General features: G+C 34.5%; 1 protein-coding gene across 7 annotated transcripts in view; it reads left to right on the top strand.

The window, feature by feature from the left end:
- Positions 1–24,971, top strand: part of RPS6KA3 (ribosomal protein S6 kinase A3) — a 103,971-nt gene that overhangs the window by 58,575 nt on the left and 20,425 nt on the right. For all 7 annotated transcript variants that reach the window (XM_044936951.2, XM_025276000.3, XM_006045392.4 and 4 more), the window contains 11 exons: positions 1,301–1,382; positions 9,766–9,846; positions 10,573–10,652; positions 11,250–11,356; positions 13,995–14,032; positions 14,264–14,406; positions 14,582–14,652; positions 21,789–21,877; positions 22,064–22,128; positions 22,209–22,311; positions 24,757–24,881. In XM_044936951.2, coding sequence (XP_044792886.1) covers positions 1,301–1,382; positions 9,766–9,846; positions 10,573–10,652; positions 11,250–11,356; positions 13,995–14,032; positions 14,264–14,406; positions 14,582–14,652; positions 21,789–21,877; positions 22,064–22,128; positions 22,209–22,311; positions 24,757–24,881 — 984 coding nt within the window. The remainder of the gene's footprint in view (positions 1–1,300; positions 1,383–9,765; positions 9,847–10,572; positions 10,653–11,249; positions 11,357–13,994; positions 14,033–14,263; positions 14,407–14,581; positions 14,653–21,788; positions 21,878–22,063; positions 22,129–22,208; positions 22,312–24,756; positions 24,882–24,971) is intronic.

The raw sequence follows: 24,971 nt of genomic DNA, 5'->3' as shown, positions 1-24,971 counted from the left end.
GTATAAGTGTTATAAATTGTTCTGCCCAAGTCAAAACTGCAGTGAGATATCACCTCACACCAGTCAGAATGGCCATCAATAAAAAGTCTACGAATTGTAAATGCTGGACAGGGTGTGGAAAAAAGGTAACCCTCCTACACTGTTGGTGGCAGTGTAAATTGGTACAGCCACTATGGATGTTCCCTAAAAATCTAAAATTAGAGTTGCCATATGATCCAGCAATCTCACTCCTGGACATACATCCAGAGAAAACTGATTCGAAAAGATATATGTACCCCAATGTTCATAGCAGCATTATTTACATAGCCAAGACATGGAAGCAACCTAAATGTCCATCAGTAGATGAATGAATAAAGAAGATGTGGTGTGTATACACAATGTAATATTACTTGGCCATACAGAAGAATAAAACGAACGCCATTTGCAGCAACATGGATGGACTTAGAGATTATCATACTAAGTGAAGTAAGTCAGAAAGAGAAAGGCAAATATCCTATGATATCACGTATATGTGGAATCTAAAATATGATACAAATGACCTTGTTATTTACAAAACAGAGACAGACTCACAGGCATAGAAAACAAAGTTATGGTTACCAAAGAGGAAAGAGGATAAGGGAGGGATAGATTAGGAGTTTGGGATTAGCAGATAGAAACTACTATATATAAAATAGATAAACAACAAAGTCCTACTGTATAGCACAGGGAACTATATCCAATATCCTGTTGTAAACCAAAATGAAAAAGAATGAATATATATATATGGAATCACTGCTGTACACCAGAAACTAACACATTGTAAATCAAGTATACTTCAATTTAAAAATAAAAATAAATTGCTCTGCCCAGTAAATGAGAAATTGCGGCAGTTTTTATATAGAAAAGACTATTCAACAGAATTGAATCAGCAGAAAATTATGGTTAATGGGAACTCCTGTATAACAGTTTTTATGGAATCAGAATTTTTGTTCTGTTAAAAGCAGAGTAGTTACCACCTGTGTTATACTTTAAACATGTTAGACTTTGATTGCTACATGTTTTAAAGATTTTTCCTTGTCTTACATGTTATTTGATCTTCAGGGAATTGGCAAATAACAATAAGAAATGTGTTCACTTATATTGACACCTAAAGTTATAACCACTGTTTACGATTCATTGTGTTTATAATTGATAGAGTTTAAGGAAAATAGTTAATGTACCAGAATCTTTCTAATAAGCTGTATTACAATAGGAGTCTTATTTTAGCAATAGCATAGTTTGTGATACTTTGTAAAACTTACTTTCTCTTATTTAAACACAGGTTTTCTTAGTCAAAAAAATCTCAGGCTCTGATGCTAGACAGCTTTACGCCATGAAAGTACTGAAGAAGGCCACACTGAAAGGTAAGTGCTACTGCAATTTGTAGTGTTCGTGTAGTATGAACAGATGAAAAATCTCAATTGATCTCATATGATTTCTCAGCCAGTTACTTAAATTCTGAATCTGTACCTGTTACTGTCTTTAAATTTAGACTTTGTTTTAGTGGATTTTTTCCTACAAGACTAGGACTCATATGACTAGTGATAATGGGAGTTGCCATGTTTAGAAAGAAGTATGACAAATTTTTCTTGGGTTTTAGGCAAATAGAAGTTTAGAATATTAAAACTAGGTTTGATACGTTTACCAGTTCATATTAGTATTTTAATATTTTAAAAATGTACTAATTAATTTATGACACACAGTAGCTTTTATTCTAAGGACTTTATCATTTTGACTTCTGGTCTGCAAATTGGTTCTTGTAGGTAAACAGTCTCTTAGAAAAAATTGTACCTAGATTTCAAAATACTTAAATCTTCCTTTTTAAAAGTAGTATTGGGTTTTTTTTACCACATAACCTCTAATTGTTTTATGTGTTGATTCCTAACATCTCTTTTTCCTCTTCAACTTTATCTGTATTTTCTAAAGGTTTTAAAATATTCTGGAAGGAATATTTATGATGATCAATTACTATTTCTGATGTTATTCTTCCCAATTAGTAACTCACGCTGGATTTTGCCATCATTTCAAGAAATTTCATCTTCTTCTAAAAATACCATCCATTGCTTCTGTTCTTTTGCTCCTTCCTGAATGTATTTTTTCTTTCCTATCTAGTGTCCACTTCCTGACCTACTACTTAGTTGATTCTTGCTGGGACCAGGGCATTAAAATTATATCCTTAGTGTCCTACTCTGTGTCACTATTTTTTATAACTTCATACTCAGGAATCCCATGTTATAAAGCTACATCTGTTGTTCGGTCATCCAGTTGTTTCTGACTCTTTGTGACCCCATGGACTGCAGCATGCCAGCCTCCTTGTTACTCACCATCTCCCGAAGTTTGCTCAAGTTCATGTCCATTGCATTGGTGATGCCATCCAGCCATCTCATCCTCTGACGTCCTCTTCTCCTTCTGCCCTCAATCTTTCCCAGCATCAGGAACTTTTCCAGTGAGTTGGCTGTTTGCATCAGGTGACCAAAATACTGGGGCTTCAGCTTCAGCACCAGTCCTTCCAATGAGTATTCGGGGTTGATTTCCTTTAAGATTGGCTTGTTTGACTTCCTTACTGTCCAGGGGACTCTCAGAAGTCTTCTCCAGCTTATTTAAGAGAGTTCATTTACAGAAGCAACAGAAGTAGTTTGTTTTCATGTATATAACAGCACTTGTGTTGTGCATAATATATGTAAAGGAAACAATGCAACTCTGAGAAACCTAAAAGATATTAGGAAAGGAAAAACATGCCCAATTTCTTTTAGAGAAGGCTAATAAGATTCTCAGTATTCCACTAGTCATCTAGTTAGCTCCATATCCTCAAGATTCCTGTTGCATTTTCCTTGAAATATTCAAAATTTCACTTGAAAACATATGCCTCAAAGAGTATTCTAAAAAAGAAGAAGAAAGGAACAAGCTTTATCAGGCTTAAAGCTTATTAAAGCAGTAATGCTGCTAAGTCACTTCAGTCGTGTCCGACTTTGCGCGACCCCATAGACGGAAGCCCACCAGGCTCTGCCATCCCTGGGATTCTCTAGGCAAGAACACTGGAGTGGGTTGCCATTTCCTTCTCTAGTGCATGAAAGTGAAAAGTGAAAGTGAAGTCGCTCAGTTGTGTCTGACTCTTCGCGACCCCATGGACTGCAGCCCACCAGGCTCCATCCATGGGATTTTCCAGGCAAGAGTACTGGAGTGGGGTGCCATTGCCTTCTCCGAAAGCAGTAATAATTTAATGTATTTTGAGGGGGAAATAATATAGGTATATAAACCAGTGGGACAAAATAGTACAAAAGTATTATATATTAAAGTTTAATGTATTTGTTGCAAAAATATTAATTGCTGTGCTGTATGACAAAGCATATGTCCAGAAAATGAGAAATTTAATACTGATTTTATAAATTTTGCTTGAAATCCTTCTGAACAACCTGGAAAAAAGTTAGTCTTCTCTTAAACCATATACCATAGTAAACAACAATCTAACTGAATTTTACAATTTAACACATCCTAGGAAACTTGTGAAGAAATGTTGAGCAAATCACAAATTATAAGCAGATTGACAATACAAAAATTTTTGGCCCTTCATATAATGAAAAGTAGTATAAATAGGAAATCAGGAGATTATTTGCCTTAGATATCACAAAATAGTAATATATAAGGAATTTATTAAAAGACTCCTACTGGCCAAATCTAGGACAGTTTAAACATTGCAGTAATTAATGATAGTGATCGATTACAACCCACTGAATAAAGAATCCATGGGTTAATCCATAAAATAATTCATGGAGAACAACGGAAAGCTCTTTCTTACAGTAGAATTCCAACTAATAAATGTAAAAGGAATGATTGGGTTAGGAGTTCCTAAGAAACAACATTACAACCTCCACCTACAGGGTTTTAGATTACATTTTATATAAGGGGATAAAATAAACCATATTTGGAAAGATGTCTCAGTTTTCTGATAAATGCATATAAAATAATGAGTTTTTTCATATGATGGCAACATAAATTAGAAAGCTGTTTTGCATTAAGTATAGCAAGCCATTATTGCTGCTAAAGTAACCTGAGGAAATAATCTTAAAGGAAGATTTTGTGCACTTGCCATTTTTTCATTGCAACAGTATTTACAATATCAAGAATTTAAAATCTTATAAATATTGAAAAATAGAGGCCCGCCAGAGCCTGTTCGCGTCAACTGACCAGAGTCCGCGAATTCAACGCTCCGAGCCCGTCCAGATGGCCCCGATCCCAGCTTTCTATCCTTTGAAAACACTAAGAATAATGTCCCTGTATCAGTTTTACTGGAAATAGAACTGCCTTATGATCCAGCAATCCCACTGCTGGGCATACACACTGAGGAAACCAGAAGGGAAAGAGACATGTGTACCCCAATGTTCATCGCAGCACTGTTTATAATAGCCAGGACATGGAAGCAACCTAGATGTCCATCAGCAGATGAATGGATAAGAAAGCTATGGTACATATACACAATGGAGTATTACTCAGCCGTTAAAAAGAATTCATTTGAATCAGTTCTAATGAGATGGATGAAACTGGATCCTATTATACAGAGTGAAGTAAGCCAGAAAGAAAAACACCAATACAGTATACTAACACATATATATGGAATTTAGAAAGATGGTAACAATAACCCTGTATATGAGACAGCAAAAGAGACACTGATGTATAGAACAGTCTTATGGACTCTGTGGGAGAGGGAGAGGGTGGGAAGATTTGGGAGAATGGCATTGAAACATGTGTAATATCGTGTATGAAACGAGTTGCCAGTCCAGGTTCGATGCACGATACTGGATGCTTAGGGCTGGTGCACTGTGACGACCCAGAGGGATGGTATGGGGAGGGAGGAGGGAGGAGGGTTCAGGATGGGGAACACATGTATACCTGTGGCAGATTCATTTTGATATTTGGCAAAACCAATACAATATTGTAAAGTTTAAAAATAAAATAAAAAAAAATTTTTTAAAAGAGCAAAAAAAATGTAATTTGGCAAGGAAAGAAAAATAGAGAACTATTTAGAAAATTATGGTATACCACTTAATAGAATATTATTTAAATGAACTATTTCAAATGTGAGCATAAAAATGAATGTAATAAAAATTTGCAAGTGAACATTATAACAAATTGGTCTACCTAAAGTATAAATATATAAGCTATAGAAGAGACCATAGAAAAGTGAAGATACTTGACATATTGGAATTGTAGGTTGCTGGTGTGTTCTTAAATTTTAATTTTTATTTTTCTCAAAGTGATCTGCATATAGAGTCTTATAAAATATCAGTGCTTTTCCTATCCTCCTCCCTATCCCAATTCTTGACCCTCAGAGACAATGACTTCAATCTCTTTAGCCACTACTTATGCCTTTTACCTCTACATTCAGTATTCTTTTTTTTTTCTTTGCCCAATTTTATTTTATTTTTTTGTGTGATGATGTGTATTTTATTTTTTTAATTTAAATTTATTTATTTTAATTGGAGGCTAATTACTTTACAATGGGGAACATGTGTATGCCTGTGGCGGATTCATGTTGATGTGTGGCAGAACCAATACGATATTGTAAAGTACATTCAGTATTCTTATATTGTAATTCTTTGCCTATTTTCATAAGGGGACATAATCTTTTGACTTCCTACCATGGAAGTTTTGGATTTAGTTCTTTTATACTACCATCTACACACAATTTCCCTTTTCATGTCCTCCTAGTAATATTTCCATGATGCTTTATAAAAGCTGTTCCTTACTGAGCCAGATAGTATACTGAAGTCACATATCCTTCACATCTTTGCTGATTAGATCTCCTTTCCTAAATTCTGTATCTACCTTTTTCTAAGTTTGCTTTATAGTTTTGGTGGAATACATCTTCTAGGAGGTACTTCAGAAAGGTTGGACAGTAAATTTTTTTACAACTTTACATGTCTGACAATGCCTTTATTCTACCCCCTCACTTAATTTATAATTTTCTTTAGTGTGGGTTTTTAAAATTCATTGTACCAGAAATGGGGTGGTCTCTTTCAATCCAGAAACTCATTTCTTCAGTTCTGGGAAAGTATTTTGTCAAATTTCTTCTCCATTTTACAACTTCTACTCTTCGGATATGTTGAACCTCTGAGTTTGTTGATTTATTTTTATTTTTTTCCTGTTTTCTAGGAAGTGTTATCAAATATCTTCCAACCCTCTATTGACTTTTTGTTTCTACCATTATTTTTAACTTCCTAGATTTTTCCTTGTTCTCTAATTATTTCATTTTTAAAAACTTTTTATTATGGAGAGTGTCAAACATCTACAGAAAGAAACAGAAAAATATAGAGAACCCCCATATACTCTTCTTTTTCCTTCAGTATTTCTCAACTCATGATCAATCTTTTTTATCTGTGTTCTTCCCCTTTCCCTGTTTTGATATTTGAAGCAGTTTTCAGACGTTGTATAATTTCTTGCATAAATGTTTTGGTGTGTATCTCAAGAAGATCAAGACTCTTTAAAGAAGTAATATAATTCTGTGATTATATCTGAAAAAACCTTACTGTACAGATGTCTGATAACTGTTCAGATTTCCAGTTGTCCCTATTGTTAGAATTCATTTTTCTTTCTACAGTTTGTTTGAATCAGGATCTATACTTTTCTGTTTATTTTGGTAGCTATTTTTCATGTTTAGAGTCTTTTCTTAAATTCTTGGGAATTCTTTGCTTTCTTTTCCTCATTTAAGAGTGAGGTACCAAAAAGCTGATTGGAAGCGATTTTGTGGCAAGAATTTTCTGAATTCTCATTGGCTTCTTTTCCTTAAGCTTAGATTTTAGCTTTCTCTGATCTGCTGTGTGAGTTACCACTTAGTCAGTTTCTGCTACTGTGTCTTCTCTTTTTTGTCCTTGTGAGTTTATGTGTAATTTTCCCATTATTATAATTTCATTAGGATTTTTGAAAGAAAGAAAGTAAAACATTAATGTTTAATTAGAAGTCTCTTTCCATTTTGAAGTTTCTATTAATACAATGAATGGGGTCAAAAAGAAGTCAATAGTGTTAGGTTGAGTTTATAGGGACTCTTGTCCTAATATGTGGGCCTAAAAGGTTTTGTAAACTATTGCTTAAAGCATTTGTTTAATATGTAATTCTAGACACACAAACAGCATTTCTTCTTATTCGTTCTCATGTTCAAGTCAAGTAGAGTTTAAAATCTAATAACTAGTATGTAATACAAATTATTCCTGAGGAATGTAGTTGCTTTGCCAACATGAGTCAGTATTAACAACTTCTATTTCAGGATTTAGAGTTTAACTAATATAAAATTAGTGGTTCTTCTGAACCACTAATATCCTAATCAAAATTCTTGATGGTAAGATGATTTATATTTGTCACTAGGTCTTTATATACATAAAAGAAACCTGATTGGAACTATTGTACAGACCTGTCTCCAACAAAAGGAAGGAATTCTTTAGTGAGTGAATCTTACTGTTCATTTTGAACTAAACAAGGTCTCATCAATGTTGCTTATAAGGAAACTATCTGACAAGATAATCATATTAAAAAGAAAACTATCTGGTTCCAGCCTCTTATTTTATACAGAAGGAGGCAGAAAGTCCCTGAACAAAGGATTTTACCAGGGTAACTCATCTAGTTATTAGCATGGCCACTAAACTATAGCTCTTAACTCCCAAGTAATTTTTTTATAGCAGTAGAATAACAGAAGAGTGATATACAGTAAATATAATGATAGGTATTTTTGCTGCTTACTGAGCAGAGGAGTGATTTTTAAATAATAAGCTTTGTATAATTACTGAAAGAGATAGAAATTTGAAATCTAGCTTTAAAGTAACCAGAACATAATCCAAGATTCTATGGGTAGTAATGGAAAAAAGAGCAGTTTTGGGCTAGAGTAGAATAGAATTGTCAGCAGACCTAGGTGATGAACCTCATTCACATAAATAGTAGAAAGGGCCTGTTGGACATGAGGCACCAGGGTAGTAGTGATAGGACAAAATAACAAAATCAGAGATTGATAACTGAATTTGATATATCAACAAAGCAAGTCAGGTAAAAAACTGTATTGATATCAAAGCAATTGATTCCTTTTCCAGTTTTGCATATTTTCAGTCACTGGCACCAAAATCTCCCATTTGGAGGTAGAAAACTGGTAGAATGGCAAATGTAGGATTTTTTTTTAAGCTTTGTTTATTTTTTCCAGAGGGCTTATATCTGAGTTTTAAATATCAGTAGTCACCTTTAATTGACAAGGAAACCAACACTTTGTTCCCACCCCTGCGCCCCCAAAAGACTCTCCCATTCTTTCTGTTTAATCTTTGGCATAACCATGCAGTCTCTTTGGCCTGAAAAATAGAAGTTATGTGTGATTTGTCCTTATTACACAAAAGAAAAAAAAACTTTAATGAATGATTATTTTCAACTCTTAAATCCATTCAGCTACCAACAGAGTAGTTATCAGATGATTAATCATCAGTTTACTTGTCTCATTCCCACCAGATTATGAGCTTCTTGAAGATTATTTTATTTGTATCTCACAGTGCCTGGCACACAGAAGTTTGCTCAGAAAATGTTTTGTTGGTAAAAGAGATCTTTGCCCACATACAGGGTCAAATGTAAATTCATCCTGGCATTCCAAATTGTCAGGAATCTGAATCCTCCCTACTTCACATCCTCCCCCACATTCCCCTTCCTTCCCCCCACCCCCACCTACCCCCGCTACCCCGAACCAGTTTCAACACTGATTAGATTCCTTCTTGTGCATCATGCATGCCTCCATGTCCTTGCTCGCACTGGTACTCTATACCTGGACTTTTCTTCTCTGTGTCCAATCCTTGTTGCCCATCTAAATTCTACTGTGAGAGTCCTAAACACCTCTTCACTCTAGCCTTCCTGTGCAAGTAAAACTCATCTTTCTCTTTTCTGAATTCTTGTACTTATTCCTGGTGGTAATACATCATTTATTGCTTTATCATATTCATGGTACTATAACTTTATCATATATACATGGTGCTATAATTGAATATCTCTTATATCAGGCTCTGGGATGTACAAACCTTATCTCAAATGGTCACACAGCCCCCAAAGATATAGTGGTGTTAGCCCCATTTTATAGATGAAAGTAATAGAGGCACAGAGAGTTTAAGTAACTTGCTCTAGATTACACAGATCGGTATCCAGATTTTTCTAATTCCAAAAATCTTTACTCTTTTAGCTGCACCACAGTATCTCCTCTCAGTATCTCTATTCTCCTGCCTCCCTCAAAATAGACTTTTTGGTGTATATCTGTCCTTCACCTTGTCTGCCACATATTTTAGATGCTTAATGAATGAATGTTGAATTGAGTTGATATGATTGGTAGGGAGGGGTGTTTAAACCTATTTCATATTTTTGTGTTTTAATACTTCATTAACATGCCATTTTTTTAAAGTTGCTTCTTTTTTGGCCAATTTTCATAACTTTGATCAAAATACTTAGATTCTGATGTTAAAGCCAACATCTAATATGTTCTCTATTTTTTTAATGTAGAACACAGGTTTTATAAATATATCCAATTTTTTCTGGTAATATAATTTAGTTAAAATTAGTTAATGTTGAAAATTTAAGAGTAATAAATAGTTTTATTTATACATAATAATTTTATTTCTGTGTGAATTCATACTTTTATACATATAAGCAAAATTTTATTTAATGTAGTCACCAAAGAGATTTTATTTCAAAGATTGTCTCTGGAAGCTATTGCAGTATAGCCATATGTACAATATTTTATAGTTCGAGACCGTGTTCGGACAAAAATGGAGCGTGATATCTTGGTAGAAGTTAACCATCCTTTTATCGTCAAGTTGCATTATGGTAAGTTATGAACAACCTCCTACGTCATCCTTTCACCTCATTCTCCCACTCCCTGATTACATGCAGATATACAAATGTATATAAATATTTACTTGTATATATTCATATATGTCTCGTAGATACATCTAGTAAGTCATGGAAATTGAACCATTACTTCTTAGATAAATTTTAAAAGCTTTTATTGCATTTAGCTTCATGTTTCTTTTAAACATTATAGTTTCTGAGTAATTAGCCATAGGAATGGGTAATAATAATCATTTTAAAGTTATAATAATGTGCCAATATTTCAGCCTAACTTAAAAGCAAGAAAAATCCCTAATATAGACATCCTGATGTTCTTATATGTAATTAAAGCTAACCAGTCCACATTTTTTTTGTAGTTAAGTGACATGGTTTTTGTATTTTGTTTCATGGTTAAGTAAATCTTTTCTGTTAGGAATTTTTCTTACTGACCACATGTTTTAGAACTATTGTATTCTTGAAAGACTATTGCCTGAATAAAATTTAACAAATGTTCTAGTGGTTCCATAATAAGAAACACTGCATTTAACATTTCTACATGAAAATGAAGAGGAATTGGTGATTAACTTGTAAATAAAAATTAGTTTAGATATATGATATAGTCATTAATTGCTAAAATAGTATTTATTTGTGAATGAGTTGACCTAATGTAAGCCCCCCAAATTAAACTGTGAATTAAATGGAAATTTTTATTTCTTCTTTCAGCTTTTCAAACTGAAGGGAAGTTGTATCTTATATTGGATTTTCTCAGGGGAGGAGATTTGTTTACACGCTTATCCAAAGAGGTATATAATTAATCTCTATTTTAAATCTATTTATATGCATCCTGTTTTAAGTAAAGCTTTGTTATGTTTCAATATTATGCTTATCATATTTTCTCAAGTGGCACACGATTCTTACATTGAAGAATCAGAACCAAAAAGAGTTATTTTCCTAACGTTTGAATTTATTCTGAAGGTAGATTTTTAAATTGATAAACTGTCTTTTGTCCTGCTTCTTTTAGTTTTAGGTTTTTCAGAAGCAATAATATATCAACAAATATCCTTGAACAGTCAGTAGTGGAAATTCAGCATGCGTTGTAAAGATCATTTTTCATTTCTGAAGATTTTATTATGGTGGGGCAACAGTGGCACAATCTGAATATAGTTGTTTTAACAAAATGTAAAATTATTTCCCACACAGTACATATTTAGCATTTAGTAAGTCATTAATTGGCTGATGTAATCATCTTTGCAAATATCTTCCATAAGTGAATTGTACAGGAAACAACATCTAATAGCATATTTATACCTTTTAATATTTAAACTGTAGAGTGGAACTTTAAATAAAAATAGCAAACACCGAAAGAAAATAAAGACAGAAAAATTATTATTTTATTTTAGGTGATGTTCACAGAAGAAGATGTCAAATTCTACTTGGCTGAACTTGCACTTGCTTTAGACCATCTACACAGCCTGGGAATAATCTATAGAGACTTAAAACCAGAAAAGTAAGGAATCATGCTGCTAAGTTTAATACAATGTAATGTAATTATTTAAGCGGTAAAACAAAGTAACGTTTGAACTACCACAAACATTGAATTAGAGTACCTGTGCTTCACATTTCTGCTAACCCTCTGTATTCTCATACTTTTACATTTCTGTTAATCAAAATATCTGTTCACATTATCTTGTTTTCATTTACATTCAAACCTATGCTCATAGATTTATTGGCAATTTGTCTTTTTCTGTGATTTTTTTGTTCATTGCCTTTGCTAGTTTTTCTTTTGGAGCATTATTTTTTTCTCATTGATTTGTAAGAGACCATTCTTTATAAGCTAAGATTTTACCATTTGACATTATCATAGGTATGCTTTTCTAGTTTATTTAAAATTTTTATATTATTTTAACCTGCACAAGTATTTTTTTCTCAGGTCTACCAATCTTTTGAGATCTTTTCTATGGCTTCTATTCTTAGGAGCCATAATTCTCTAACTTGGCTAAATTCATGATCAGATTTTTTCTTCTTCTAATTTCATGGTTTCTTTTTTTTTTTTTTTTTTACTTTAACTCCATCTAGAAAATTTTTGGTATGAGAGATGTCATGGAGCTAATTGTTTCCTCCAAATACCATTTATTGAAAATTTTCTTCTCGACATGATTTCAAATTTTTAGTGTGAGTTGAGCAAATTTTGCATTACTTTTATAGTAGTGGTTACCAAGAAACTAATATTTAAAAATTGCACACAGTTCTGTGCTTTAATTTGTCAGTGTTCACTGTCTACCACTTTGAGCAAGAGAGGGTTTTTTTCATCCTTTTTTTTAAAAGGATATAAACAAGAACCTTGTTCTATCAAGAATTTTTAAAAATAGTTTTATTGAGATGTAGTCCACATACTCCAGTGTACATGGCAGCATTATTTACACTTGCCAAGATATGAAAGAAACCTAACCATCCACCAATAGATGAATGGATAAAAAAGATGTGTGTATTTCTCAGCCATAAAAAAACAAAATTTTGCTGTTTGCAGCAGTGTGGATGGACTTGGAGGCAAGTCCCTATGGTGAAAAGGACGTCTTTTTAGGGTGTTAGTTCTAGAAGGTCTTGCAAGTCTTCATAGAACCATTAGCTTTTTTGTCATTAGGTTGAGGCATAGACTTGTATTACTGTGTTGTTGAAAGGTTTGCCTTGGAAACGAACCAAGATCATTCTGTCATTTTTGAAATTGCACCCAAGTACTACATTTCAGACTTTTATTGACTATGAGGGCTACTCCATTTCTGCTAAGGGATTCTTGCCCACAGTAGTAGATATTAATGGTCATCTGAATTAAAATCACCCACTGCCATCCATTTTAGTTCACTGATTCCTAATATGTCAGTGTTCACTCTTGCCATCTTCTGCTTGACCACATCCAATTTACCTTGATTCTTGGACCTAACATTTCAGTTTTCTATGCAGTATTGTTCTTTACAGCATCAGACTACTTTCACCACCTGACACATCACGACTGAGCATTGTTTCCACTTTGCCCCAACCTCTTCATTCTTTCTGGAGCTATTTTTCCACTTCCTCCATAGCGTGTTGGACACCTACTGACCTGGGCGCTGACCTTTCAGTGTCATATTATATTGCCTTTTCATACTGTCCATGATTCTTGAGGCAAGAATACTGGAGTGGTTTGCCATTCCCTTCTCCAGTGGACCACATTTTGTCAGAACTCTCTACCATGACCTGTCTGTCCTGAGTGGCCCTTCATGGCATGGCTCATAACTTCATTGAGATCCATGTGATTTTTTTGGTTAGCTTTCTGTTCTTTATCATAACCCATACCTAAGAGCACAATAAATATTCTTTATTTTTCCTTCTAAATTGTTTTCTAAAATCACAGGTTTGATTATCTCTGCCTTCCTTGCTTGTAAATCTTTTATGATCTTCATTACCCTTGAGAAGAACTCCAAAGTCTTTGGCATGCTGTATTGGCCCTTTACAGACTGGTCTCATTCGTGCAATGTACATTTCTTATCTGTGCTGTGCCAGACACTGAACTACAAGATGAATAAGGTCAAAGTCTCAAGGAGCTCTCAGTTTACTGAAAAAGAAAACACTGGGTAATACCAATATACACAATAAAAGGATGAATCAAAGAAAAGCAAGGAATGTGAGGAAGGTGTGTTGAAGAGAAGAGGATTGTGTAAGTTGTGTCAGAAAATAAACTAGGAAGGAATGACTAAGTCAGATGCCTTTTAAAAGACCAAGAAAGTGACAGCTCTAACACATTTGGCTTAAATTTCCAGACCCTTTGTCTATTGTTCAAGCACTAGGGAGTTTAGTTAGGCTACCTATGCAGAAAGTCACTAGAAAGAGCAACTTACAGGAATAGGTTTTAGTTCCTTTCCTCATAGTTCTCAAGTGTCCCTGTCTCTTTAGTACAAGTTTATATCACTTTGCCTTTAGGATTTGTTATATGTGTGTGTCCAGAAGAATAGTTTTTCTCCTCCTTTACCTTTGCCTTCTTATTCACAGTCTAAAGCAATGTTTTGGAATGACTGTAGTGGTCTGATGCTTAACAAAGTAATTTCAGTTTTAGCTTCTAAAAATCTCTCTTTAGTGGTTTGAAAAGATTTTCTGACTTTGTTGTCTTTCAGCATTCTTCTTGATGAAGAAGGTCATATCAAGTTAACAGGTAAAAATCCTTATTTTGTTAAAATAGTCTCTCCTGCTCTATATAATTTCCTGTAAGGTTGATCATGATATAAATATTAAGTAACATATTGTGTTAAAAACTTGAATTAGAATTTTTAAGTAATTAATGTAAATATTAGAACTATTAATGTAAATTTTGGAAGTCAACGTTTAAACTTTGTATGTGCAAATTATTGTAGGGTATTTATGAAATTGGTATTTATTTTCTCAGACTTTGGCCTAAGTAAAGAGTCTATTGACCATGAAAAGAAAGCATATTCTTTTTGTGGAACTGTGGAATACATGGCTCCAGAAGTAGTTAATCGTCGAGGTCATACTCAGAGTGCAGACTGGTGGTCTTTCGGTGTGTTAATGGTAAGGTTTGAGGTTTTTTGTATTTTTTTGAAAAGTTCAGTAGTGACTATAGTAAAAATATGTCACTTATTTTATTCTATAGCAATTTTAGAAGATTTGATTGTCATTAAAACGATGCTTTTTGTCTTTTTGATAAAATTTTATACTTACTAATACCTCTTATTTTTCTTTGTAGTTTGAGATGCTCACTGGTACACTACCTTTCCAAGGAAAAGATCGAAAAGAAACAATGACTATGATTCTTAAGTAAGTATGCCTTGAGTGCATGTGTTTTGATGAGATTTAAAAATCAGTGCTTCACACTAGAAAATGAGATTTTAGAGTGTTAGATATAGTATAATAAATAAGAAATTCTTTGATATTATGATATTCATATTATGTGGTTGAAATATGAACAAACCCATATAATTATCTTCATGCTAATACTGAAAGCTTTACCTTTGAGATTTGGAATATGACAAATATGCCCATTATTCTACTTCTGTTCACATTGTTCTGAAGGTACTAGCAAGTACAGTAAGGCAACCAAAAGAAGTGCAGTTTAAGATTTAGAAAGAAGAAATAAAATTGTCATTGAGAATTCCCTGCCTGTCTAGTGGTTAGAACTTCAGACTTCCACTGCCAGGGGCCCAGGTTTGATCCCTGGTCAGGGTACTAAGATTCTACAAGCCATATAACATGGCATGGCCAAAAAAAAGAAAAAATGTCCTTTAGTTAAAATGATTGTGTCCATAGAAAATGCACATCTTCATATAAATCCTTGGTATTAATAAGAGCTTGATAGAGTTGCTGGATAAAGGGTCAATAAATAAAATCTATTTCATGATTGAATACTAGCAACAGAAAATGTAATTTTTAAAAAAAGATTCTGTTTATGATAGTATAAAAAAATCAAACCTAGAAATAAATCTAGAAGTTATGTAAGAACACAGTGCAGAGAACTTGAAAAATGTATCAGGGTACTTCTTGCACATTGAGAAACCAGTACTCAGATAGTCATAGCAACATTACTTATAATAACCAAAAGTTAGAAATTAGATTGTTAACAGAAGAATGGACTAATAAATTATGGTAAATTCATACAATGGACTACAACAGGGATTGACTATCTATAAATATTTTAGACTTTGTAGGCCACACACAGTCTCTATCAGATATTTGTATTGTTTATTCTTTCTTTCTAACACTTTTAAAATGTAAAAGCCATTTGTAGTTCAAAAGCCATACAAAAATAGGCTGAAGTCTTTTGCCCATGGGTGTAGTGTGCCATACAGGAAAGAAAATTAACAAACCACGGTTATATACAACTTGCGTAACCTCACAAGAATGTTGAGCAAAAGCAATTCAGATACAAAAAATGAATACTACATAGGTGGTTCTATTTATAAAGTTTTAAAAGCAGACAAACTAAAACATAGTTTTTAGGGTCCATATTTAGATGGCAAAAGCCTGTGGCAGAATAAGGAAAGTAGTTACATTGGATGAGTGGTTCTGGAAATCTTATATTTCTTGGTCAGATGACTGTTCACTTTGTGGTCAGTCATTGAGCTGTGTACTTTGGTTTGGGGTTTTTGTTTTGTTTTGTTTTTTGCACTTTTATGTTATCCTTCATAATAAAAAAACGTTAAAAAGTATTTGCTATGTAAACAAATGTTCACTGAACCTTCATCACTCTTATCTACTCTGGCCCCTCCTTTCAACTAACACTCACACTCTAGTGTTGAAAAAATCAAACCATTTCTTTGACTTGGCCTTTTTTTCAAGGTTCTGCTTCATCTTCCTGCATTCTTTTGATACAATGGCTCTTTAAAGAGTAGTCTGTGCTTTTTGTTACCTTTTTGGCTGCTTTTATCATAACCATAGCCTGTTTGTTGCTCACTTCTACCACCCTGTTGAAACGTCTCTCACTATATAGTCACCAGTAATTTCCTGGTTGCTCAAATTAGTGACAGATTGTTTGAAAGGTGACTCTGTATCATTTGTCTCCACAGTTCATTCAACAGATGATTGAGGTCTTGCTGTATGTATGTACTTAGGATGCAGTGTGAACAAGACTGACAGGATCTTCTGTCGTCTCACAGAGTTTGCGTTCTAGTGGGGGAAACTAAGGAATTACTCTAAACAAACAAATACAATAATTTACTATAGTAATAGGAGCAGTGGGGATAGTAAGCCAGGGTACTCTTGAAGTGTGAGGGCAGGAGTCGTTTTAGGGGGGACAGTTAAGGAAGGCCTTTTTGAGGAATATTTGACCCTGCTGGCCTCCTCCTCCCCACTTAATTTTTCCTACTTTTTATCTGTTGCTCCCACCTCTCTAACCGTTCCTGTTTTAGTCTCTTTTACTTGACTATTCCTTCTCTGCCTGCCTTTCTCTTTATAAAATCTCTTATGAAAAATTTCCAGCATAAGTTTGCAAAAATAGATTACAGTGAACATACGTATACCAATCAAGAGTCATCAAGATTTTGCTGCATTTGCTTTGTCTAGTCTTTTCTTTTTTTTCTTCTTTCCTGAGATATTTCAAGCATTCCAGGCATGTCATTTCTTAGCTGCTTCAATTTGCATGGTAATAGTCATCTAATATCAATCCTTAACCAGATCTTTCAGGTTTTCTCCAAAACTGTGTCCCAGATCAAGTTTGCACATTTCCTTTGGTTATATTTCTTAAGTTTCTGTTTATTTAGAACAGTGTACTCCTGTTTTTCCCCTGCCATTTACTTGTAGAAATTAAGTCACTTTTATATCATTTCACTTTCTAAATTTATGTTGTCAAAAGATAAGACCACTTCTCAGTATCTGAAACAAAAAGTATAAAGGTGGTTCTGTTGCTTACGATAGTAAGGGAAAGCGATGGTGGTTTAGCCACATCTCTCCAAGCATAGTAGACCACTGTTCTTGTATAGGGTTTGGAGGAAAGGTGGAGTTCAAGAACTGGCAGGTTTTCAGGGCCTTAAGTGAGTTGACATCATTTGTAAGAGTGTAGTTACTTGGGTGGGACTGTTGGTACTCAGGTCTGGTTATTGGAGTTAGTTCATTCTTGTTTGGCTAATTTTCACAGATGAACAGCAGTTATTGAATGGTCGGTTTGCAAGAACAAAAAGGGAAGGCTGTTCACCTAGGCAGATCGTCTTTGATCAATTGACTGGTTCTGGTGACTTGTTACCATGGTTATATAACAATTAGTCTTTTCCCAGGAATGTGGATGTTTCTTAAATTCTCCTTGTGGTATTTTTTCACTTATTCCTTTATCCCATTTTTGGTTAAACTTTTTTGCAAGATTATTTCCATAGCTTGTGCTTTTGCACCCTGTTACATCACATCAGGAGACTTACAACACTGTGTTGCACCACTATATGTGATGAATTCTTGTGATTATAGCTGATCCCTCCATTGTTAAGTTCCCTGTCAGGCTTTCATCTAATGGTTTCATCCATTGATAATCATTACTTGAAACAGTTTTTTATTAGGGACTTTAAATGGTGTATTTTCTGTTATTTTTTCATTTATTAGCTGGTGTTTTCCAAAAATGATAAACTTTTCTTCATCAGCTGGGTTTATTTAGTTATCTTGAAATTAGACTCAAACAAATGCAAAATAAATATTTGATTCTTTTCTTAATTATTTCCAGTTGTCAGAGCCCTAGTTACTTCCACTGGGGGTGATGTCCAATGTGAGTTGGGTTTTTATGTTACTTTTGACTTTTTAAATTTTTCCTTTTTTGAAAAAAACTATAACAAGCTCATGGGAATTAATAATCTGTTTGATTCAGCCAGTTGCAGTCATTACTTTTAATGCCCAAATTGTTCTTTTCCTGACCACCTTTTAAATGTTCTCATTCCCCAGGGTTCCATCTCTGATGTGCTTTTCTTCCCCCCTGGACTCACTTTACTGAATATCAATCTTTCCAATAACTATTAAATATTTTAATTACTCCCAAGTCACTCTTTCTTAATTTACCAGACACCAAACCTGTATTTCCATTTACTCACCTGCATGTCTCACCCAAAACAAACGACATGCATGACTTAACACTTTTAAGCTAAATTTATCTTTGTTTGCTGTTCTGTTCCTATTCTTGTATTCCCAATTAGCAGCATTTCCATGCACCCTATTTCCCAAGCCAGAAACCTAGAAATCATTCTTAATTTCTTCCTGTTGCATTCACAGGTATTCATTAAATTCACTCTCAGAAATATTTCACTCTCCCAGCCTTTCCTCTGTATTGTACTGCTTATAGCTCTCAGATCTCCTACCCATGGTGATCTCCTACCCACACTATAGGGTCAAGCTTCTAAGTAGAAAGCCCACTGCCCACCACCTTTTACCACTCAAGATCATTCTGTACTTTCCTTGGCATTGCCTTCTTGAAAATAAGTATGGTCTGTTAGTCCACTGTTTAAAGATCTCTACTATATTCATGTTATCCAATATGGTGGTGTTTCCCCTTGTTTCTGTTGTTTAACATAACCCTAATTATAGAAGATGTTAATAGGTATTGTCTGAAAAAGAGATGCCAAAAACAAATGTTTAGAAAAATACTGATTTCTTAACTCAAGTTTATCAACCTTTAATATACAACATATTTTTATTTTATGTCTCCAGCATGGGGTATAATAGATGAGATTCCACAAGCTCATTGGATCATGAAATATTTTGTTGTTATTGCTTAGTGTCTAGGGAAATTAATGTTATTTGGTAAAGTATTGAAGGAATACTGACCAAATGAATAGATTCTCAACCTTTAATTGCACTTAAGGCCTTTTATAATCTCCCATATTAAAATAAATATCCCCTACGGTTCCCTTGAGCTTCCCTGGTGGCTTAGTGGTAAAGAATCCACCTACCAAACAGGAGACATGGGTTCGATACTTGAGTCAGGAAGATCCTCTGGAGAAAGAAATGGCAACCCACTCTTCCCAGGCAACCCATGCCTGGGAAGTCCTAGTGGAGCCTGGCGGGCTACAGTCCGTGGGTCACAGAAGGGTTGGACATAACTGAGAGACTGAGCATGCACACATGTTCCCTTAGCACTCTTCACATATGCCCTTCTGGATTTGTCTCTTAATGTACAAGAGTTACCTATACCCATCTTCATCACTCACCATTGGGGGCTGTCTTTATGTGTATGCTCAGCTCTAAGCAGTGTCTAGCACATAGTAGCTTCAATAACAACTCACTGAATAATAAATGGATCTATTCCTGAAATAGAAATTTCTCTACTCGCCATTTTGTCCATCTCTGTTATTATTTTCATACTTACAGGATCATTGGTTTCCTTAATTTGTAGGTTGAGAAAAAGAATAAAATTATATATTAGAGCTGAAACAGACCTTCAAGCTTATCCAAGCCAGTGGTTTTCAGACTGTACCACAGACATCTTAGATGTTCCACAGACCCCTTTGCCACCAGCTCCTCTTCCTTTCAGGGCTGTTAAAGGGAATGGAAGGAAAAAATAGGTATATGGAAACACATGTTCTCTTAACAGTTTTAAATGTTGGATTTCTTAAATTCCTTTTGAGAAAGGGTTCCAAGTCTACCATTTGGCAGCCATTAATCTAACATCCATATCCCCTTGCTTATGAAGAAGTGGTAACAGGCTCAGGGGGATTGGCTTTCCCAAAGTCACAGAGATCTTAGTAATAGATCCAGATGCCCTTACTTTTACAGTAGAGCTTCTTTAAAAAATTCTGAAAAATGAAAAAAATTCATTACAAGATTTTGGGCTAACATTCTATTATGTGTTCATGCAAAAACCTTGACCAAAATGTTCATAGCAGCTTTATTCATGATACCCCAAACTGGACACAATCTAGGATGTCCTTTAACAGGTAAATAGACAAACTGTGGCATGTCCTTGTCATGGAATACTGCTTGGCAATAAAAAGGAATGAACTATTAATACAACAGCTTGGATGAATCTCAAGGAAATTATGCTGCATGAAAAAAGTTACATACTATATGGTTCCATTTTACATGGCATTCTTTTTTTTTTTTTTTTAACTTTCTTAAAATGATGAATTTATAGAAATGGAGAATAGATTACGGTTTCCAGAGTTTAGGAATCAGGGAAAGAGGGAGGTGGGTAGGGTTATAAAGGAGCCACTTGAAGGATCCTGGTTGTTCAGTACCTTTGCTCTGGTGGTGGCTACAGGAACTTAGAAATGTGATAAAATGGTATAGAACTTCAACTCACACCTGTAAGAATGGCTGTCATCAAAAAGCCTGCAGATAACACATACTGGATGGGACTTCTCTGGTGGCCCAGTGGTTAAGACTTCACACTTTCATTGCCACGGGCCCAAGTTCAATCCCTGGTCAGGGAACTAAGATTTCACAAGCCGCACAAAGCAACCAAATAAAAATGTGTTGGAGAGTATGTTGAGAAAGAGGAACCCTTATACACTCTTGGTGGGAACATAAATAAATTAGTGCAGCCACTATGGAAACAGTTAGGAAGGTTCTCCAAAAAACTAAAATTAGAACTACCATATGATCCAGCAGTTCCACTCCTGGGCATATATCTGGAAAAAATGAAAACAATAATTCAAAAAGATACATGCACCCCAATGTTCATAGCAGCACTGTTTACAATAGCCAAGACATGGAAGCAACCCAGATCCCCAGATGATTGGACTAAGGAGATTTGGTGCGCGTGTGAACGCGCACACAAACACATACACACACACAAAATGGTTAGCCATAAAATAGAATGTTTCTGCCATTTGCAGCAACATGGATATACCTTGAGGGCGTTGTGCTAAGTGAGACAGAGAAAGGCAAATACTGTATGATGTCATTTATATGTGGAATCAAAAAATAATGCAAATGAATGTATATGTAAAACAGAAACAGACTCACAGACATAGAAAACACAGTTACCAAAGAGATGAAGCAGGAGGGACAAATTAGGGGTATGGGATTAACAGATACAAACCAGTATGTATAAAATAGATAAGCAACAAGGATATACTATATAGCACAGGAAATTATGGCCATTATCTCATAATAACTGAAAGTGGAATATAGTCTGCAGAAATACTGAATCACTATGCTGTACACCTAAAAAAAATATAAATCAATTCCAGTCTTTAAAATGACATAGAACTAAACACACAGACAAATAAGTGCAATAGAAATTGGAGACATCTGAAGGAGATCAGTGGATTCTATCGATATCAATATTCTGGTTGAGATACCCCAGTATAGTTTTATAAGATGTTACTATTGGGGGAAATTGGGTAAATGATACATAGGATCTCTCCGTATTATATCTTAAAACAGAGTTTGAATCCACAATTATCTTACAATTAAAAGTTCATTTTAAAAATAAAATACAGATACCTGCAAAAAATAAAATGTTATTGTATGGATTTATTATTTAGAGCCAAACTTGGGATGCCACAGTTTTTGAGCCCAGAAGCCCAGAGTCTTTTACGAATGCTTTTCAAACGAAATCCTGCAAACAGATTAGGTAAAATTCTTAATTTGTTTCTTTTTTGTGTTTGGTGATATTTGTTTTCTAGGGGGTGGATGGATATTTGTGTTGTGGAATTATGAAGTACTGGGGCAGGTGTTAAAAGTAAAGACTAAATAAGCATTGTATATCTATCCTTGAAATAAAATTGCCATTTAATCAAAGCTAATTAATTTTTGATAGGTGCAGGACCAGATGGAGTTGAAGAAATTAAAAGACATTCATTTTTCTCAACTATAGACTGGAATGTAAGTATCGAATGAAAACTTGCTTGAAATATTTTTTTTAATAATTAACACATGACTAAGGCTCTCTTTTTCCCTTCCAGAAACTGTATAGAAGAGAAATTCATCCACCTTTTAAACCTGCAACTGGCAGGCCTGAAGATACTTTCTATTTTGATCCTGAGTTTACTGCAAAAACTCCCAAAGGTAAGGAGAAAATGTGAAAACCCAAATATAAGACAGTCTATATATTTTTTCTTGTTCAATCAGAAAAGCTTATCTAATATAAATCTTTATGCTGTCCTCATTTCTCTGCTTCATACAATATCCCTGCTGCAATAAGTAGATCATTAGTAAATCCTTTATAGCATGTTATAGAAATTAAGGTCCTTGTTAAATCTTTTAGCAAATTATGTTGTGCCTTAAACTGATTTGAAAACATTATTTGGTTGTGCATTTATTTACTTGTGGCTATGTTCACATGAAGTACTCCAGCATAAATAGTGTTTGTGGAAATACTTCTAAAGTTCAAATCCCAAACATAGCTTAAACTTTATGTGAGATGTGATAACTTCAAAATGATTCATATCCTGTATTAGGATATCCTAAAATTACTGCTGTAACTGTTACAGAGAAGTGATCTTTTAAATGGTAAGCTATATTTCATTAATTTATATGTGCATTATACATAATGGTGTGTTTTGCACTTTAATATTCTCTTCTTTAGGTGTATCAAATCCCAGGTTTATCACTGACAAGTAAATAAATAGCAAATGTACTTGTGTGTATCATTTAAATCTGGATATAAAGCTTTACAGCCAAAAAGCCTGACAGCCTATAATATTAGCATTGAAGGGTGTTTATTTTTATAAGGCAGTCTTAGAAATTTGGATTAATACACGAATAGAATTTTATCAAATGCATAGGCAATGACATGCATAGACTTGATGATACATGGAAGTATTTTACTTTGCTTTCTTAATACAAGTTATTTTGATAGAGGGAAAATCTTAGAATAGAGTAGTTCTATCTTATGTTCTGCCCAGATAGGTTCTCTTAGCAGACGTCTTCGGTATAATGGAGCTTCCCTGGTAGCTCAGTTGGTAAAGAATCTGCCTACAATGCAGGAGACCCCAGTTCGATTCCTGGGTTGGGAAGATCCCCTGGAGAAGGGATAGGCTACCCACTCCAGTATTCTTGGGCTTCCCTGGTGGTTTAGCTGGTAAAGAATCCTCCTACGATGCAGGAGACCTGGGTTTGATGCCTGGGTTGGGAAAATCCCCTGGAGAAGGGAAAAGCTATCCACTCCAGTATTCTGGCCTGGAGAATTCCATGGACTGTATAGTCCATGGCGTCGCAAAGAGTTGGACACAACTGAGCGACTTTCACTTTCAGTATAATACTGCCACGTTAATGTAAAATTCACTAAATATATTATTGCTGAGGATATCAAGCTAATATTAAAAAGAATTATATGTGGAGTTGATGTTTAAGTAGATTTATTTGTTTTTTGCTTGCCTATAGCCTTTAGAGTATGTTTATAAATATTAGTATACCTAGTTGGGTTTTTATATTTATTAATAACACATTTATTATGCTTTTATTATTTCTTTTTATAGTGAACATTAGCTGTATTGTGAAAGTATTTTTCTGTTTTGTTAATGCCAATAGATTCCATGGATATGTTTGAATAAGTATACATGTAAATGTTGTAAAATATATTTTAAGGACTGCATACCATGATTGTCCTAGGAGATATATATATATATAATTTATATATATACATTTGATATTTTATATATTTAGTAACTTTAACTGGAGTTTAGATTTCTAGATTCTGCCGTTATGTCTTGAGACTACTGAACTAAATTTGTTTCTCCTAAATTATCTGTAGATGAACCTTGTATCTCCCTCTAACCAGTAGCCATAGCATTGTTAGGTTATTATTTAGAGTTGGACTGTCCAATATGGGCTTCCCTGGTGGCTCAGAGCGTAAAGCATCTGCCTGCAATGCAGGAGACCTGGGTTCGATCCCTGGATGGGGAAGATCCCCTGGAGAAGGAAATGGCAATCCACTCCAGTTTTCTTGCCTGGACAATCCCACTGACAGAGGAGCCTGATAGGCTACAGTCCACAGGGTTGCAAAGAGTTGGACATGACTGAGCAACTTCACTCACTTTCACTCACTCATCTAATATGGTAGCCAGTAGCAATATGTGGCTATTTAAATTGATTAAAATTAAAAACTTTGCTTCTTAGTCACACTAACCACATCTCGAATTCTCAGTAGCTGCATGTGGCTAGGGGCTACCATATTGGGCAGCACAGATAAAGAAAATTTCCATCACTGGAGGAAATTCTTTGGGACAGTGCTAATATAGAATAACAGTAACCCAGTAATTCATTCATTTAGTATATTCTTCAAATGAATTAGCTCTTTTCTGGGCTCTAAGGGACTAGGATGTCCGAGTTGTGATGGCAGTAAGCCATCAGGACAGTTCTGATACAGTGCCTCACTGAGTTATCCTGAAAGCACTGAATACCTGAGAAGTAGAATTCCAGAATAAGTGAGAAAGGTCATAATGTGGACAGTTCTTCCCTTAATTACCTTTCAAAGCAGTTGCCTTCATAGTAATTTATTATTATTTTCAGATTCACCTGGCATTCCACCTAGTGCTAATGCACATCAGCTTTTTCGAGGGTTTAGTTTTGTTGCTATTACCTCAGATGATGAAAGCCAAGCTATGCAGACAGTTGGTGTGCATTCAATTGTTCAGGTGAGTGAATGTATAAGTAATTTTAAATTTGAAATGTTGTAAGATATAGTTCATTGTGTGAATAATTATGTTAGATTTGATCTGCTGACT

Source organism: Bubalus bubalis, chromosome X (assembly GCF_019923935.1).
Source record: "Bubalus bubalis isolate 160015118507 breed Murrah chromosome X, NDDB_SH_1, whole genome shotgun sequence".
Classification (NCBI taxonomy): Eukaryota; Metazoa; Chordata; class Mammalia; order Artiodactyla; family Bovidae; genus Bubalus; species Bubalus bubalis.
Note: the sequence above shows the minus strand (reverse complement) of the source record. Positions and strands in the feature narration are given on the sequence as shown.